The sequence below is a fragment of the Panthera onca genome, chromosome D1 (assembly GCF_046562875.1).
Source record: "Panthera onca isolate mPanOnc1 chromosome D1, mPanOnc1 haplotype 2, whole genome shotgun sequence".
Classification (NCBI taxonomy): Eukaryota; Metazoa; Chordata; class Mammalia; order Carnivora; family Felidae; genus Panthera; species Panthera onca.
The window spans coordinates 42197857-42215454 of NC_138348.1; the positions used below are offsets into that span (position 1 = coordinate 42197857).

Here is a 17598-nt window from a genome sequence, read left to right on the forward strand (position 1 = left end):
ATAGAAATTCATTCATGTATTCTTTTTTTTTTTTTTTTAACGTTTACTCATTTTTTGAGAGACAGAGCGTGAATGGGGGAGGGGCAGAGAGAGAGGGAGGTGTAGAATCCAAAGCAAGCTTCAGGCTCAACTGACAGCACAGAGCCTGACGCGGGGCTCAAACTCACAAACCATGATATCATGACCTGAGCCAAAGTTGGACACTTAACCGACTGAGCCACCCAGGCGCCCGATCATTCATGTGTTCTTAAGATCCCATCCCATATAAGGGGCACTAAGCAGTGCTGCCCAATCCTGCTCTCTATCTCCTTCTGTTCATAATTTCTACCCTCCATTTCCATGTTCTCCCACTTGCCAGACTTTGGACTGGTTTTTGATTCCCCACAGCCTCCTTGAAATCTGTCTTCCCAACTCTGCCATTGGACTGCTTTTTGTCTGTTGTCTAAGAATGTCTTGTCCTCTCCAATAAGCTAAAACACCAAGCAAGAGGTCAGCTTGCTTTCACAGCTCACAAAACTGACAAGCAGCTCAAATAGGAGGGCCTATCAGAAGACAACTTATCTCTTTTCTCAGTTTCCAAATTTCTCTGGTCTCTGTGTAACTGGTAATCCTGTCTTTGGACTGTAGGAACTTATTGTCTAATCACCTTTGGAGTAAAAACCATTTTCCTTAGGGCATTTGAGCACTGTATGGGTCTAGTCCCTATTATACCTTTGGGCTCATGTCTCACCATTCCCCATTCTCTATGCCCCAGCCATACTGAACTTCTTCAACTGGGTGCATTTGTACTCATGCATTCATCTATTTAGTCTTTTATTCTACAAGTATTTATTGAGGGCATACTGTGCAGCAGATACTGTTAAAGATGCTGTGTTCAAAGAAAGAGGCAAAGTCCCATGCATTCTTGGGTAGGAGAGGTGGACATAGACCATAAACAGGTAAACAACAAGACAATTTTCTATCATGATCTATGCATGAAGGCAGTAAAATAGGGTGATGGGATGGGAGGGGAGAGGGGGCAGAGAGTAGCCACTTTTGTTTGGATGGTCAGGGAAGGCCTCTGTGGGAAGTATATGGAAGTGAGGCCTGACTGATATATGAAGGTTAAGGATGCAAAACTGAGGTGGAGTGCTTCAAACAGAAGGAATGGGCCCTTACAAACACCTTGTGGCAAGAAGGAGCTTGGTTTGTTGGGGAAACAGAAAGCTAGGGAGTGTGGCTGAATGTAAGGGAGCGAGGGGGAGAGTAGACTGTGATGGGATCCAGGTGAGAGATGGAGGTCCATCTCATGAGGCACCAGGATCCATCTGGGCCTTGCTCATCTGCCTCTCCAGTCCTCACCCTTACTGGGAGAACTTCAGCACATACTTCAAGCCTTAGCCTAAATATTCCTTGACCCTTCAGTGTGTTATATACCCCAGTTTGTAGAACTGTGTCATTCCTTTTGCGTAGGACTTTCATGTTCAAGCTATGTTGGCATGCTTTTTCTTTTTTTAAATGTTTTATTTATTTTTGAGACAGAGACAGAGCATGAGCAGGGGAGGGGCAGAGAGAGAAGGAAACACAGAATCTGAAGCAGGCTTCAGGCTCTGAGCTGTCAGCACAGAGCCCGACGCGGGGCTTGAACTCACAAACTGCAAGATCAAGGCATGCTTTTTCATTGTCACCCCTACTAGTCTGTAAGCTTCTTGAAAATGGAACATAGTAAGCAGTTCGTTAATGAATGGGTGCATGGATGTTTAGCTGGCTGGGCAGGTGGGTGGAAGGATGGATGGATGAACAAAACAGTTACAAAAACTCTACCTGTAAATTGTTCAAATAAAGATTTGGGATGTCAGGGGGGAGTCGGACAACTGTTGTGGGATTGGTGTGTGGGGAACCAGCCCGCTCAGAAATAGCCCATACATTGCTGGCTGTTTGTAGTATCTTCAGAGAACTAAATATTTGGCTTTCCAAATGCTGATCACTTTGAGTAAAGTGTAGCAGGAACACCTAAGATTGGACAAGCCCCTTGGATCCTGAGCAGAAGTAATTTGTGGAGACGTTTTCAGGCAGGTGCAGGGCTTTGGGGTCAGATCAGATGGGATTTGAATCCTGTATATGTCACTGGTTGCATGATTCAAGGCAAGTTGGTTAACCTCTTTCAGCTTCACTTTTATTACCTGTAATAAGAGAATAATAATATCCCTAGCCTTGGAGGATTTTACAATGAGAAGAAGAGGTAATCTATTTAATTTGCTTAGCTCAGGGGTTTGCATTTAGTTAGTGCTCAGTGATCACTGTTGCTGCCATCGTTCCTATTCTTCAGTAGAGAAACTTATTGTAGGTAATCTGGTACTTACTGACTGCCCTCAGCCTCTCTGGGCTTGACAGTACTGGCCCTGCAGGATTGTTGTAGGGATGACAGATGGTCTAATCTCTAATTCCTGGCACATATGAGGACCATACCAGCATATGGTAATAATAACCAAGCATTAGCCACAAAAAAATGAATGACCCAAAACTGTAGCTGCCATAGGGAGATGGAAGGTGAGTGAACTTGGCCAGAACTCCAGACTGGGTTGGGTTGAACTGTGATGGTTGAGCATGACTTACTCAGTAGAAAGAAGAAGGAAGGATTCTCTAGGCAGAAATGAACAAAGTGAGGGGACCCAGAGTAACCAGACTTCCTTTGTCTGGTTTGTCAATCCTTAAAACCTCACAAGGGACTTTGCCAGTAGCCACCTCTTTGAGGCAAGAGGCATCCCAGCTTGGCAGTCTGGTGTTGCCTTTTTTTTTCTTTAGCTTTGCTCTTCTTTAGGGTGGGACAGTGTGGAGAATTGGAGAGTGTGTCTTCAGAGCTGTCAGGCCCTCTATTGTTAATTTAGAGCAGAGCCTGAGAGGGAGCCAGATATCTGCCCCACCCTGCCCTCCCAGGGGGACTGCCCTAGTTAACTCTGGGGGAAAGAAGAAACAGACTCCTGTCTGCCATTTCTCTGCAGCCATTTCCTTCCTCAAATGTTAGGAATTTAAGTGAGCAAGCCTGCCATAGGCTCCCAACATACTTTGTGCCCCTTTCTCTTCAGTCTTTTGTACAAGTCTATGGAGAGTGCCTAGGGTCAGTTCTGACTTTGAGCCCACTGCCCTCCTGAGACCCGGGTCAGTGCTCAGGGCTTAGCCTCAGTCAACACAGGCTTCACTGGTTTCTTTATCCAGGGCAGGACTTCTGCCACCTGACCTGGCTCAGACTAAACTCTCTAAGAATATCGGTGGCCTGGCCCTTGTTCTTGGGCTCCTGGTTGGGTCATTTAGGTGTGGTGAGTAGGGAGATATCCTCCAATGGAATTGTGACAGATGGCTGTATCTGCCCCTGGACCAAAGTCCAACCAAGGCCCTTACAAGCTGTCATTCCTCTTCCCATCCAAGTCTTTGAGATTTAATGTGTGTGGTGTGTGCGTGTATTTAGCATTAAGACAGAGGGAAATGTTAGTTCTTATTTCCAGGTGAGATAAAAGGGTTTAGAGGCAGAATAAAATAATAATTAGTCCTTGGTGTGATCTGTTAACTTCCAAGTTCTTGTGAAGAAAAGGAATAAGAAAGAAGTATCCCCAGACTGAGGTGAGTGCTTTTCCCACTTGCAGGAGGAAACAAGAATTTGCTCTAAACAGACAAGTAGCATTGCTGTGATGTGCTGAAAATGGAGGGACCCAATCCCTGCTAATGATGTTTAGCCCCTTCTAACAGTTAGGGATTGTGTTTGGTGGCTAGTGACAGAACGGCCTAACTTAGGATGGCAAAATCAAGTTGGGTTTCACATAACGGGAATCCAGAGGTAGTCTAGGCTGGAATAATAGCTCCCTGGTGCCATCAGGGACCTGGGCTCTTTCTCACTTTCTACCCAGATTTTAGCAGGTGGCTTTTATTTTTATTTTTGTCACCTTCCAATGCAACATAGAGTCTAAGTTCCAGGCAGGAAGAAGGGGAGGGTTAGCTAAGTCAGCTAAGTGTGACTTTTTAAAAAGACTTTCCCGGAAGACCCACCCAGCAATTTCTGTGTACATCTTTTAACATCTTATTGGCTACATCTAAGTCACATGATCACCCTTAGCTCCAAGGGAGGTTGGGAAATGGGAGTTTTTTCCTAGATACATTACTACTTAGAAAAAATTGAGGGGCGCCTGGGTGGCTCAGTCGGTTAAGTGTCTGACTTCGGCTCAGGTCACGATCTCGCGGTCCGCGGGTTCGAGCCCCACGTCGGGCTCTGGGCTGATGGCTCAGAGCCTGGAGCCTGCTTCGGATTCTGTGTTTCCCTCTCTCTCTGCCCCTCCCCCATTCATGCTGTGTCTCTCTCTGTCTGAAAAATAAATAAAAATGTTAAAAAAAAAAAAAATTGAGTCAGGGATGAGGGAGAGAATAGATGTAGTCAACAGATTTGTATTTGAGGGCATGCTATTTGCCAGGCACTATGCTGTGCTCTTTCTGTGCACTCTCTCCTTTAGTCCTCACAACAGCCCAGAGAAGCAGTGGTTGTTGTCCCCATTTTACAGATAAGAAACTGGAAACCAGAGAGGTCACAGACTTGCTCAAGGTCACCCAGCTTGCATTGGGTAGAACCACCTCTTGAATCTGGGTCTGACTGGCTCTTAACCTTATGCTCTCTGGCTTTGACGCATTTGGCCAAAATGGTCACTGAATGCCAAGAATTCCGTTTTTGAATAGTCACTGAGTCTGGGTACTCACAATGATAGTAATGACCTGCACTGGAAAGGCTTGTGTCATCTTAGCTAAACCTGTGTGCCCTGTATGGCCATCTTGTCTGAGTGACACAGTCATTGAGGGCTGAGGGGTGCTTCATTCTTTCCCATCATTGTGCTAACTGAGCATTGCAAATCTATTTTGTGACAGGTCTCCTGATTTGAGAAGTTGTGGGTTAAATTGTAGGGAATATAGGGAGACAGGGAGAAAACAAGAAAACATTTTTGCCTTAAATCCTATAACTTCATTAAGTTAACTGTTTAATAAGTCAGTTAAGGTGGAGGAGTAGAGGACATTACCTTCACCTTTCTTACCTGCAGCCATAGCCTGAATATTTGGGGCACAAAGCATCTTATGTAAGTCCTAGCAGTTAGAGACCAGGAGCTGTTCATAATCCCAAGTTTGAGGGTCTAGAAGGCTGCCAGGTAGCTAGCAGACTTCCATTCTTTTAGCCACCCTCTTAAGGTTTGTTTTGCAGTAAATGGTGGTATTAATCTGAGAAAAGGATTTGTCATTGTCTATCAACTGTATTATCAGGAAGTACTGGCATATGTCAGGGTGTGCCCATCATATGTGCACACACAGTAAAGACTAAAGTTTATAGTTATAAATTGAGCTCCAAGGTTAAAAAGACTGGAAACCTCCATGGTTTTGGGTCAGTTAATGAGAACAGGATTAAATGTGGTTACCATGATTAAATTGGGCTTTAGGGTTGTCTGGCTTTGATGGCAGAGACTGTTTTTTGTGCTATTTTCTTATCTCTCCAAGTGCCTGCTCCAGTGGAGATAGATAGTTGCTCAGTAAATACATGGAGGTTGATAAAGAAAGGAAAATCCCCCTGCCGTTTGGTTGGGCTGAGGCATCATACCCACAGTCTTTGGTTTCTGGAGTTGAGAAAACCCCCTTTTCCTTTCGGTTCTAATATCATAACATGTAGGTGGCATGTTTGTTTTACAGCCTGGTTTTTGTGACAAAGTACTGTTATCTTTGGGGTGGAAATAGCAAGGGGGTACAGGTACTTAGATCTCACAGCTGGAGTGACCAGGTTATCAAGCTTCGGTGACTTGTCTGGGGTCTGACCCAGAGGACGGCCAGAGCTCTAGTCCTCTAGGCAGCAGCCTTAGCAAAGCCTGCATGGGTGGTTTCCCGAGTTTGAGAAACAGTAAAGAAGATAAAGACCAACTCAGGCAACCCGAAGGCTACTGGCTGGAGTTACACTGATGCAGTTATGGAGGATTAGAGGAAGAAAGGAAAGGCAGAGTTAAAGCCTGTAATGTACCCTGTAGAACACAGTGGTCCCTGAATGAATGCAGAGTAAGAATTGCTTTTTCTTAAAGAGTAACCCCCAAATATTTCCCATGTATTCCTACTATTGGAGCTTACAGACCAACTGAACGTTAGGAATGGAAGGGCCCTCAGAGATCACAATCTAAATATGTCATTATAAAATGATGTAATAGGACTTCTTCGGCAAAGAGTAACAGAGACCAAACTCAAACTAGCTTGAGTGAGAAAGAGAATTTATGGGTTCACAACCAGAAAGTCCAAGGATATATCTGGTTTAGTTATGGTTAAAACTCAGAGCTCAGGTTAAATTTTTAGGATTGTTTCTCTCCATCTGCTTTCCTTGGTGTTGGTTTCATTCTCAAATAGCTGATTCCCATATAGTTATAGCAGCTCAAGACCAGCTCCAACCAAAGTCCCAGAACTAACTCTGACAGGCCTGGAAGAGTGTCAACCCCTGAACTGATTACTGAGACTTGGAGCCTCAGCTGGATAGGGACTAGTAGAGTCAGTAACACCCAAACCACATGGATCAAAAGTGGGGGAAGGTGGTCCCCAAATGGAAATTGAAATGCTGAAATTGATTTTTATTTTTAAACAAAGCTTTGTGTTTTCATGGTTAAGTCAGGAGAGTGCCTGGGCAGTAAGATTTGTGATTGCTTTTCTTAGTTACTTTACATTGACATTTTAACTGTCTCCCAGACTGGATCGATTCTGCCCTGAGTCTGTGCTGGTAATTGGTAGCTGAGGTTCTTAGGTCATTGCAAGGATGCCTGGGGTCTGGCCACCAAGATGTAAATGCAGCAGCATTTCCATTGTATGCTTTCAGGTGAAAATGAGAGAGCCCTCTGGCTTGGTCATTTGAGGAGTGATGGATCTCCTGGCCAGGACTTTTTTTTACTTTCCTTTTTTTAAAAAACAATTTTTTTTTAAAAAGAGAGAGAGAGAGAGAGAGAGCGAGCAAGCACATGAATAGGGGAGGGGCAGAGGGAGAGGGAGAGAGAGAGAATCTTAAGCAGGCTCACACCCAGCATGGAGCCCGACATGGGACTCCATCTCACAACTGTGAGATCATGGGTCCTTGGCAATTTTTTGGTCCTGCTGGGCTGGGGTGTGTTCTCCTTTCTCCCTAATCTAAATTCTGCAAAGCTTATGGAGCTGCTGCTGTGTCCCTGGTACCAGGTAATTGGGATGCAGACATAACTAGGATCCTGACCCAAGGAAGGCAGGGAGAAAGGCAGCTTGCAATAGGAGACAGGCCATGAAAGGGGAGTCCTTCTCTGTGCCTCAGAAGTTCTTCCTGTAGACTCCGTTCATGTCCTGACCTATGACCCCCGCCCCATTCTCCTTTATAGTTTCTAGGTCTGCACATATGTAGGCCATGGGCATACATATGGAGAGGCATTAGAAAGCACATGGGCTCTGCAGCCTGGTTGGGATTAAGCCCTGGCTCCACTCTTTCCCAGCAGTATGGTCTTGGACAAATCATTTATCTTCTCTGTGCCTTAGTTTCCTTGTCTCTAAAATCTGACTGTTTAGAGGATTGTTAGGTCAGCATTCTTATGGGTTCCTGTTTGAGAAATAGGTAAGAGATTACATAAAGAGGTTGCTGTGTCTATTTAGTCACCATCTTGGGAGAATGTTAATTATGCTGCTAATTGTCCTTTGGGCTGTGCTAGATGCCAGTGGGAGAGATACTGGGCTTAAAAGCCTTCTATCCAAGCTGGATTGCTCCAGACAGATAAATGGACAAAGAGCAAAAGAGAAAAGGAATAAGATCATTTATTTGTTCAGTAGTATTTATAAAGCATCTACTCTATACCAGTCATTGGACAGAAGTTCTAGGCATATCATAATTGGCCAGATGGGCCTCTGGTCTGAGGGACCTCATAGTCCACTTGGGTGTTAGATGAGTGAACATACAATTATGGTCCAGTGTATTAGTATGACATGTTATCAGCAAAGGTCCCAGTCTAGACTGGGGATATGTGTCTGGGGTGGCTTCCTGGAGGAAGTGACATGTAGGCCAGGTCCCAAAGCACTAGAAGTCAGACAGGAAGAATGAAGGACTAGGTGTGAAAGATGTTCCAGGCCGAGGGAATAGTCCATGCAAAGGCCTGGAGGAAATTTGAGTGTAAAGTGTATTGTTCTTTGGGGAGTCTTGGCTGCCACTGGTGCTGTCTGGAATGGGCTGAATGTGCCTCTTTCGTTGCAGGGACATGGAGAAGGTGGAGCGGCAGGCGGTCCCCCAGGCCAATCACACAGAGTCCTGTCGAGAGTGTGGCCGTGTGGGACCTGGACATGCAAGGGATTGTCCTCACCGCAGCCATGAGGATTCCTTTGGCTTCGAGAGGCGGGAGCAAGAGGAAGAACGTTACCGTTCCCAGAGGGACCCACTGGAGGGCAAGCGGGACAGGAGCAAGGCCAGGTCCCCGTACTCACCAGCTGAGGAGGATGCCTTGTTCGTGGATTTACCTGGTGGCCTGAGAGGCCAGCAAGCACAGCCCCAGCGGGCAGAGAAGAACGGAGTGCTGCCTACCACATATGGCCCAGGAGAGCAGAATGGGACCAGCGGGTATCAGCGGGCCTTTCCTCCCAGGAACAACCCTGAAAAGCACAGCCAGAGGAAGAGCAGCCTGGCCCAGGTGGAGCACTGGGCAAAAGCCCAGAAGGGGGACGGCAGGAGGTCAGTAATAGACTCAGGATGGCTGCTACTAATGAGTGTAATAATGTAATAACGGTAGCCATCATTTACCCAGCACGTGCTGGGTAAATGCTGGCCTTAAACTCTCCACCTCCATTAGCTCCATAAATTCCTGTAACAACCCTGCAAGGAGGGGATGATGTCCCCAGTTTGTACTGGGGACAAAGAAACTGGGGCTTGGAGAAGTGAAGGAGCCTGCCCAGGGCACATGGATAAGTGGCAGAGCCAGAGTGCAGACCCGGGTCTATGAACCTGCCAAGTCTGTATGAGATTATATCAGGTGGCTTCTCTGTTCCCTAACAAGTGTGTCTGGAGACAGTCAGCATGTAGATAGTAACTGATCTCTTACTCTGCTACTTCTCTACATCCGGGAAATATTTGTAGAGTAAATACAGATCCATTTTTAATTGCAGGCACACAGAGAAGTGCTTAGGCACTGTTGACAGGAGGCTTTATCATACCTATTCCTTCAAGAAGCAGTTTTAATGATTCAGAGGGCATGCATCTTTTGCTATTTGCAAAGCACTGTTTGTATTTTATTATAATTTTAGATTAATAAGGGCACTTTTCTGAATGTGAAAAATTCAGGGTGACCTGGCTTCCCCATTTTATCCTCCTTATGAAGACAGTAAATTGTGTCACCATCCCCAGGCTTCAAAAACAAACCACTGACTGCAGAAGAGTTAGCGAGGCCCTCATGCATTCAGAAAGCTCCTCAGGGACTAGAGGGGCTGCAGTGATGTGTCACAGCTCAGGCCAAGTCTGCCACAGACTTATCTGCCTGTGATAAACATACTCTAAAATGCCACACTGCATTCTCCCTGTTGGTGGGGCCCAGACTTTCCCCTGTGGACTGTTGTGGCAGGAGTGCTCCTGAGGGAATAGCTTAGGCCTCCTTCTAGGTGTGTGGGTGTTGTGTGCATGTGTAGGTAGCATAACCTCTTTAATCTGGTCTCGGTGGGCAGTTTGTGAGGGTAGATGGTGGAGAAATTACAATGGAAATCCCCCAAGGAATTGGTAGCATTATTGTGGAACAGCATAGGAAAAGGAAGTCCTTTTGTGTTGTAGCTCTCTTCTCATTCCCACCTGGGACTGGCCAGGTGTCTGTTCCATTTGTTCAAATTTTGTGTCTTATTAAAAACAGAAAGCTACTTCCCAAGGACACGGAGGTGGGAAGCTTCTATTCTTGGTGCTGGGCTAGATAGACGCCCCCCTGGGAGGTGATTTTAAGTGCCCTCCCTGCTGAGCGAGGTTGGAAAGTTAGCAGGCATGGCATCGTCCAGGTCCTCCTACTCTTTGGTAAAAAAAAAAAACAAACTGGATTTTATTTGAAACAGCAGTAGGGGAGCCACTGGAAGGTTTAAAACAGGTAACTGATGTGATCTGATTAATGATTCAGAAAGAAGAGCCCAGGAAAGATGCTGTTGTAATGGTCTAGGATGGTAACAGTGGAAATAGAAAGAAAGAGAAAGATTTGAGATACATTTTGGAGGTTGAAACAGCAAAGCTTGTCAGTGATTTGGATGCTCAGGATGAGAGAAAAGGAGGAACAAGGATGATCCCTAGAGTTTTGACTTGAACAGCCAGGTGGTTACTGAGATGGGGAAGGCTTAGGAGCAAGATCAGGGAGGTGTCAGTGTTCCCATTTTGGTAGCCCTGTTTGAGAAGCCTATTTGCTATCCAGAGGGCGATGTCAGGTAGGCAGTTCGGTATGGATTGTGGTGTTGAAACCCGGTTGGGAGTAGTCAGCACATAAATGGTACCTCAACACTAAGAAGTTAGCAGCAGAAGGGGGATCCGGCAGAGGCAACAGGTGTGGTTAGAGAGAAGCTATTCATGGTAAGTTAGCTATTTCCTCTTGCATGCTGCAACTGCTAAGAACTGAAGTAAATATGGGGCAGGTTAGGGGAGGTAAAGGCAGGAGAAGCTAGAAATAGTGGCAGATAGGAAAGATAAGGATTTAGCCCAGATGAGCCTGTATGTCTTGCTAAAGATTTTGGGTTTAGTCTTGGAGGCCTGTGAAAGCCATCAATGGTTTGAAGAGTACTGGCAAGAAAGAGGCATCAGGATCACCAGGGGAGATTTTCTAGCTTAGATGGTCCTTACTACATCCCAGTTCTAATACAGCAGGTCCATATATATGGTGAAGAAATCAGCCACGTGATTCTGATGTGCCCCAATCAAAGTGAGAATGGTAGTTTTAGTTTCCCCTTACTCTTATAATATTTTTTATTAAAGCAGTATATGCACATAGTTTAAGGATTTAAGTAGTATGACCCCCATCCATCCCTACTTCTGATTTTTGTCCCTTTGAGGCAACCACTTTCAGTTCTTTCAGTTGTTTTCCCAATTTACCTGAAATCAAATAAGATACTTACATTGCTCTTTCTTGATTTTTCAATTTTAGTTATCAATCGACATTCTACTCTAGAAGATAAAGATTGAAGTGTCTTATACCCCACTCTGCCTTTCCAATAGACATACAGTTACCTGTATCCTAGCTTCGCAATATAGCACAATTTTCTAGTCAGTTTTTATGTTATGACAATATAAATATTCACAGCTGGGCCATATAGTATACTATTATTTCATTTGTACAATTTTTGTTTTCTGGTGTTGATAATTTTCATGCTTATAGTTTGCTGTGTTTTTTTTTTAAGTGTGTTTATTTATTTTGAGAGAGAAGGTGTGAGTGGGGAAGGAGCAGAGAGAGAGGGACAGAGAGAGAGAGAGAGAATCCCAAAGCAGCCTCTATACTGCCAGTACAGAGCCTGATGTGGGGTTCAAACTCATGAACTGTGAAATCATGACCTGAGCTGTAGTTGGACGCTTAACCAACTGAGCCATCCAAGCATCTCAAGTTTTCTTCATTTTCTTTGCACCAGTTATTAATTCATCACCAAATTCATAGTTAGTTCCATGTGTAAATCCCCCTTTGTTTAGTACCTCCAAATCAGTAAACCACTCACAAAAAAAATATATATATATATTCAAATACCAAAGGGTAAATAATGAAAGATAAGTGTCCTTCTACTTTATCTCAGAAACCTACTTTCAGTCCCTAAAGACCAACCACCATATTAAGAAAAAGAAACCCTGTCCTTCACCTTGCTTTTTTCACTTAATGTGTCAGTGTATGTGCAAGTCTATATGTAGATATTTGAATATCTCTTTCCATATCAGCACATATAGACATATATCATTAATTTGGAGTAAGCAGAGTATTCCATTGTATGGATCTGCAGTGATATTTATACCATCTCCTACTGATGGACAGTGAGGTTGGTTACAAACATTTGCTGTTATAAACTATGCTGCAGTGCATATCCCTGTCCATTGTCTCTGCATATCAGTGCATGTGTACTTAAAGAACAGATGACTTTCAGTGGAGTGACTGGGTCAAAGGATACATGCCATTTTAATTATGGTAGTTATTACAAAATTGTCCTCCAACAATGCTGTTTCAGTTTATACCTCACCCAAAGTGTCCTTGTCTGTCCATCCCCATATTGGCACTGAGAACTACTGTTTCAAGTTAACTCCTTGCTCTGATGACACTATGGCAGCGTTTAGATGGAGAAGAGCCTGAAAGAGGAAATGATTGAGTGTAAGCTGGTCCTACCTTGGGTAGGAGACGGGGAGGACCCAAACCGAAGCAGTGAAGATGCTGAGGATTGTGAAGAGGGTTGGGAGGATACACAGATGTTGAGGTTGGGTAGGTATAAGAGTTGGTAAACTGCTTCATCGAGGCCTGGAAGGTGAGGAGGGCCACAGGTAGAGTTAACATTAACAAGTTTGGCTTGGCAAGTAAGTAGATGTGGTACAGCCTGGATGTGAGGTGTTGTAACAACACTCCCCTCCTCACCCGTACCCCTATGTGACTCTAATGTGCAGCCAGGCTTGAGAACCCTAGCTCAGAGTGAGCCATAGCAGAGGGCCAAAGGCAGAATGAGGAGGACTTCCAGCCTAAGGGGTGGACAAAAGCAGTCTCCATGAAGGAGGTGGGCAGGAGACAGGTGATGAAGGGAATTTCATTTTGAAGGAGTCTGGTTTGTGCTGTGAATGAAGACTTCTCCTTGGTGGGTGGTGCCTTCCCACAAAGCTGGGAGGCACTGAAAGAGTATCTGGAACCTAAGGTCTCTGATCAGTCACTGGGGCTTTTGATTCCACTGAGATTCCTTTTATTTTATTTTATTTTATTTTATTTTATTTTATTTTATTATTTTATTTATTTTATCATTTGAGAGAGAGAGGATACAAGTGAGTGAGGGGCAGAGAGAGAGGGAGAAGAAGCAGGACTCACCCTAGGAAAGGCTCGAACTCACAAACCTTGACATCATGACCTAAGCTGAAGTCAGTTGCTTAAGTGACTGAGCCACCCAGGCTGAGCCCCTCCACTGAGCTTCTGGATGAGCTTGCATGGGCAGACCTGATCTGCCCTTCTCAGTGGAGCTAGGACCTTCAAGTTAGGTCAGGAGGCAGAATACTACGAGAGGAAGACAGGAAGAACCCAGAAATGTGGCCTGGCCAGTGAGAAACTCTTTGTGGCAGGGGCACAGAAAGGACTTTCGAAAGCTGTGTGACTGATGTGCAGTTGTAAGTTGTTGGTTGACCTGTCTCTACATAACTGCTTCCGGCAGCCCACAAACCTATGTCATTCTGCTACACACAATGGCCTGTACTTGGGGCCGGAGGGGCACACAGGAGAGCTAAAAAATAAGTGAGTTGCAAGGAGATGACAGGGTTGGGGAAAGCGTCGAACTGTCCTTAGATATGAGCTGGGAGTTTGAGCCTTTCTTATCTATGGGGCAAGGTGACATCAGGTCTGTAGATGAAAACAATTCATTGGCCTTGAAGGTCATTGAGCACACAGCGAGACAAACTTCAGTCTAGTGATGGAAGTGGATCTCAATGGGCTGAAAGGTGAAAAGTGAGGAATTGAAGACACCCTTTTGAGAAGAAAGCTGTTAGTCTCTGAGCACGTGAAGTGCACAGTCTCTGATCATTCACTTGTATCTGGAAAGGACTGCATCTTGCATTCCCCGAGTTGTTTTCCTTAAAGGTATATTTGTAATCTCTTACAGTCAAGTGATAAGTAGATCTGGCTGCTTAATAAAAAAGCCTCCTCCATTTGAAAATATAGAAGAGGGATGTCTGTGCTTTATATGATTCAGACTGTACTAATCTTGTTAGATTGAGCACATTAGACATTGCAAGGAGGGTCATTTGGACTGTAATATGATCTCATATTTGTGGCTCTAGACCACACAAGAAATTATTTCTAACTGTTCTTTTAGTACTTGGAGATACGTATTATTGTGTTTCACATCATTAAACTCCTTTAGAATGATGTCTTTCGAGGATAAGCTGATGTACCCTTAGAATTCTACATTCTAAGAGATTGTTGTGAAATTCTAGCCTTGCATTTTTTTCTGGGTATTTAAAGTAATTTACATACCCATAAAATAAAAAGGCAGGGGTGGGGGTGGTATCAGGGACTCAGATATTACAATAAGGAACAGAGTCGAAAGTGAAAGTCTTGCACAATTGATGTGGAGGTTAGGGTGAGGAATGTCTGTTGCATAAGTAATTGGTTATGAAAAGTGATTTTACATTTCGATATTACCACTTTGTAGTGGCTGTATCAGAATATCCTCTTTAGTGCCTTTTGGAACAGGGAGGCCCCATGGCACAGAGCAGGGTAATGAGGGCAGGAGACCTTGAGCTTTCTTTTTGGGTAAGGCTGGGGTTGGGGGCCGGCAAATGGATCTGCTGTTGGGGGCAGCGCTGCTCTGGGTGCTCTTGCCTATTTCAGGCAGGATCTTTACCTTTCCTTACAAACCTACCTCCTGCAACCCTCACTCCACCCTTGGTTAGTTACCTTGATTTGGCCTCCGGAGCTCACCATTGCACTGAGGTCTTTGGGGTTGCCCCCAAATGGCCAACCCTGGGGAGTGGGGGTGGGGGGATGATAGTGCATAAGCAGAGCCCATAGGCTGGAGGACCAGCTGAGGGATTTGGGGGTACAGCGGTGTGGGGGTACTCTGGGTGACATAGGCACTGGGAGCAGGCTGCAGAACCAGACCAAAGGCTTGTGCAGGTGGGAGCACAGCAAGGACATACTTTGCATAGTCTGAGTTTTGCTTCAGTCAGAGTGAACAGTGGTTGGTGGAGTCATGAACTCCCCAGTGGAAGCCCCTAGCCTGGTTTCTGCCACCAGTGCTGTTTGAGGATTCAGCCACTGCCCCCTGCTCAGAGACACATTCCCCTCTGACTTTGGGAAATCAGTAGCAAACCTGCCACCTAGTGGAAGCAGACACACTAGATGGACACACTAGACAGGTCTGGGCCGAAGAGATCTTAAAATTACCTTCTGTAATTGCAAAGGTAACGATGAAAAGAGAAGAAAGCTACCATTTTTGAATGACAGCTATTTCTGATCCCTGCAACAATCTATTACATTCTTAGTATCCCCAGTTTATAGTAGGGAAAGAGGACATAAAAGACAAGAAGGAAGTGCTTAAACAAGTTGAATTTAAGATGAATTTAAGAACAACTAGAACGGCACTCCTCAAACTTTGGCCACCCAGAGGGCTTGTTAGAACACAGGAGGCCTGACTCTAACCCCAGGGTTTCTGATTTGGCAGGTCTGGGTGGGGCTCCGTAACCTGCATTTCTAACAAGTTCCCAGGTGCTGATGCTGCCTGCCCATCCATGACCATACTTTGAGTAGCACTGGCTTAGAACAATATCTGGCTGGTTATGCATCAGGACTTTCTCAACCCTGGACATTACCACAGAATGTGAGACATAGTTCCTGCCTTCCGAGGATTTACAGCTTGGCTGGGGAGGAGATGCCTTATGAGGATGAAAAGGTTACATCAATAAAAAGACCTTGGACAAGTTTCCTACCACATAGTCACTAGGTCAGAGCAGAGCAGGAGCCCTGAGAGCTGCAGTATTGCTGACGGCCTCCATGTAAAGGTCATGGGACAGTGTTGTGGAGAATGAGTGAGATTTGGATGAATAGGGCAAGGGGAGCCCATACAGATAGGGGAGGCAAGAACAATAATATGAGAATAAGGAGAAGTTTCTGCAAGGAGGAAGCTGAGGCTCAGAGCAGTCCGGTAAGCTGCCTAGGGTCATATAGCCAGTGGATGGTAGAGCCAGCATCCAAACCCGGTCAAGCTATCTTTGCTTTTTCCACTCTGAGAAGCTGTCCGGGTGTGTAGGAGGCCAGATGGGATTAGGGTGAGGCTCTTAGTCCCAGGTTCCAGCAAGTGCAGGGATGCATCTATGCATCTGAGCGGAAGTACCTCTAGCTATTGGGCTCTAGATGCCTGACCTGCCCCAGCCCAGTCCTGGTCCTGGTTCTGGTTGGAGAAGCAGTGAGAAAACAGCAGGACTGCAAGGTGGGTTGGGATCAGGTGCTAGAGAGTGGTGACTACTAAAGGGTTTGGGTTTTATTTTGTAAGCAGTGGGGAGTCATTGAACTTTTTGGAGCAAGACAGTAATTGGACCCAAGCAATTGACTGTCTACAGTGTGGACACTGGTTAGGAAGGTCTGAGTTGTCTGGGGGAAGATGATTAATCAGTGTCTGGACTAGAGTAGTAGAAAAAGAAAAGAACTGGTACCAGACACTTCCTTTAAGAACCTCCAGAACTTGATGTGAGGATACCAGCAGAGGGCAAGTCTTTATGACCCAGAGAATGAGGAGGCATTTCCTAGCAATAGGCACGCCTGTTTGGAAGAGCTGATGAACAGCAGGAGGGAGAGGAGGAGGCAGGTTCCCTCATCTTGCACTTGAAGTGGTGGGTGTGGGGCAGCCGGGTTGCTTGGAAGGGGGGTTGATATTCCAAGGTTGTTGGAGAACAATGGTTTTGGAGTCCTCTGCAAAGGGAGGGAGTGACTGAGGTCCTGGGGTCTGCATTGATTGTTCTTTGGGGTTCTTAGAGGGCTCCCTCGTGTGCCTGGCATTGTTGATTTACTTAACTATGTTTCCAAACACCTGGCAGATGTCATGCTGTTCATCTTACCCATTTTTCTCCTTTTTCCTTTCTCCTCAGCCTGCCGCCGGACCAGACCCTTCCCCGCCAGGGCCCCAGCCAGTCCCTGTCCTTCCCGGAAAACTACCAGACCCTTCCTAAGAGTACCCGACACCCCTCAGGGGGCTCCTCGCCCCCTCCCCGCAACCTGCCGAGTGACTACAAGTATGCGCAGGACCGAGCCAGCCACCTGAAGATGTCAAGCGAGGAGCGCAGGGCACACCGGGACGGCACCGTGTGGCAGCTCTACGAGTGGCAGCAGCGCCAGCAGTTCCGGCACGGCAGCCCCACGGCGCCCATCTGTGCTGGCTCGCCAGAGTTCCCCGACCAGGGCCGGAGCAGGAGCATGCTGGAGGTGCCCCGCTCCATCTCTGTGCCTCCGTCTCCCTCAGACATCCCTCCTCCGGGTCCCCCGAGGGCCTTCCCACCCAGGCGGCCACACACGCCGGCAGAGAGGGTCACCGTGAAGCCGCCGGACCAGCGGAGGAGTGTGGACATCTCGCTGGGGGGTTCTCCCAGCAAGGCCCGGGGCCACACCACCAAGGTGAGACTCTGGAGGGCTGCCCTGCAGCTGGGGTTCAGCCCTAATGCTCAGTTTGAACCCTCACGTGGTTTAAACACAAATTTGAGCAATTTTGAATAATGATAGGTGATACCTGTGCAGTACTTTTAGGGCCAGGTGTAGTACTAAAGGCCTGACTTTAATGCTTACAAGAGCCCTGTGATGTAGGTGCTCTTATCATGCCCGCTTCACAGATGAGAATAAGAGATGAAGGACCATACAACTGGAAGTCTGCTTCCTTGCAGCTTGGAAGGCAGAAAAGATACCT

At 46.0% G+C, this 17598-nt stretch overlaps 1 protein-coding gene across 11 annotated transcripts in view; it reads left to right on the top strand.

The window, feature by feature from the left end:
• PLEKHA7 (pleckstrin homology domain containing A7) overlaps positions 1–17598 on the top strand; it is a 220939-nt gene that overhangs the window by 163452 nt on the left and 39889 nt on the right. For all 11 annotated transcript variants that reach the window (XM_078433269.1, XM_078433268.1, XM_078433272.1 and 8 more), the window contains 2 exons: positions 8234–8704; positions 16790–17312. In XM_078433269.1, the coding sequence (XP_078289395.1) occupies positions 8234–8704; positions 16790–17312 (994 nt within the window). The remainder of the gene's footprint in view (positions 1–8233; positions 8705–16789; positions 17313–17598) is intronic.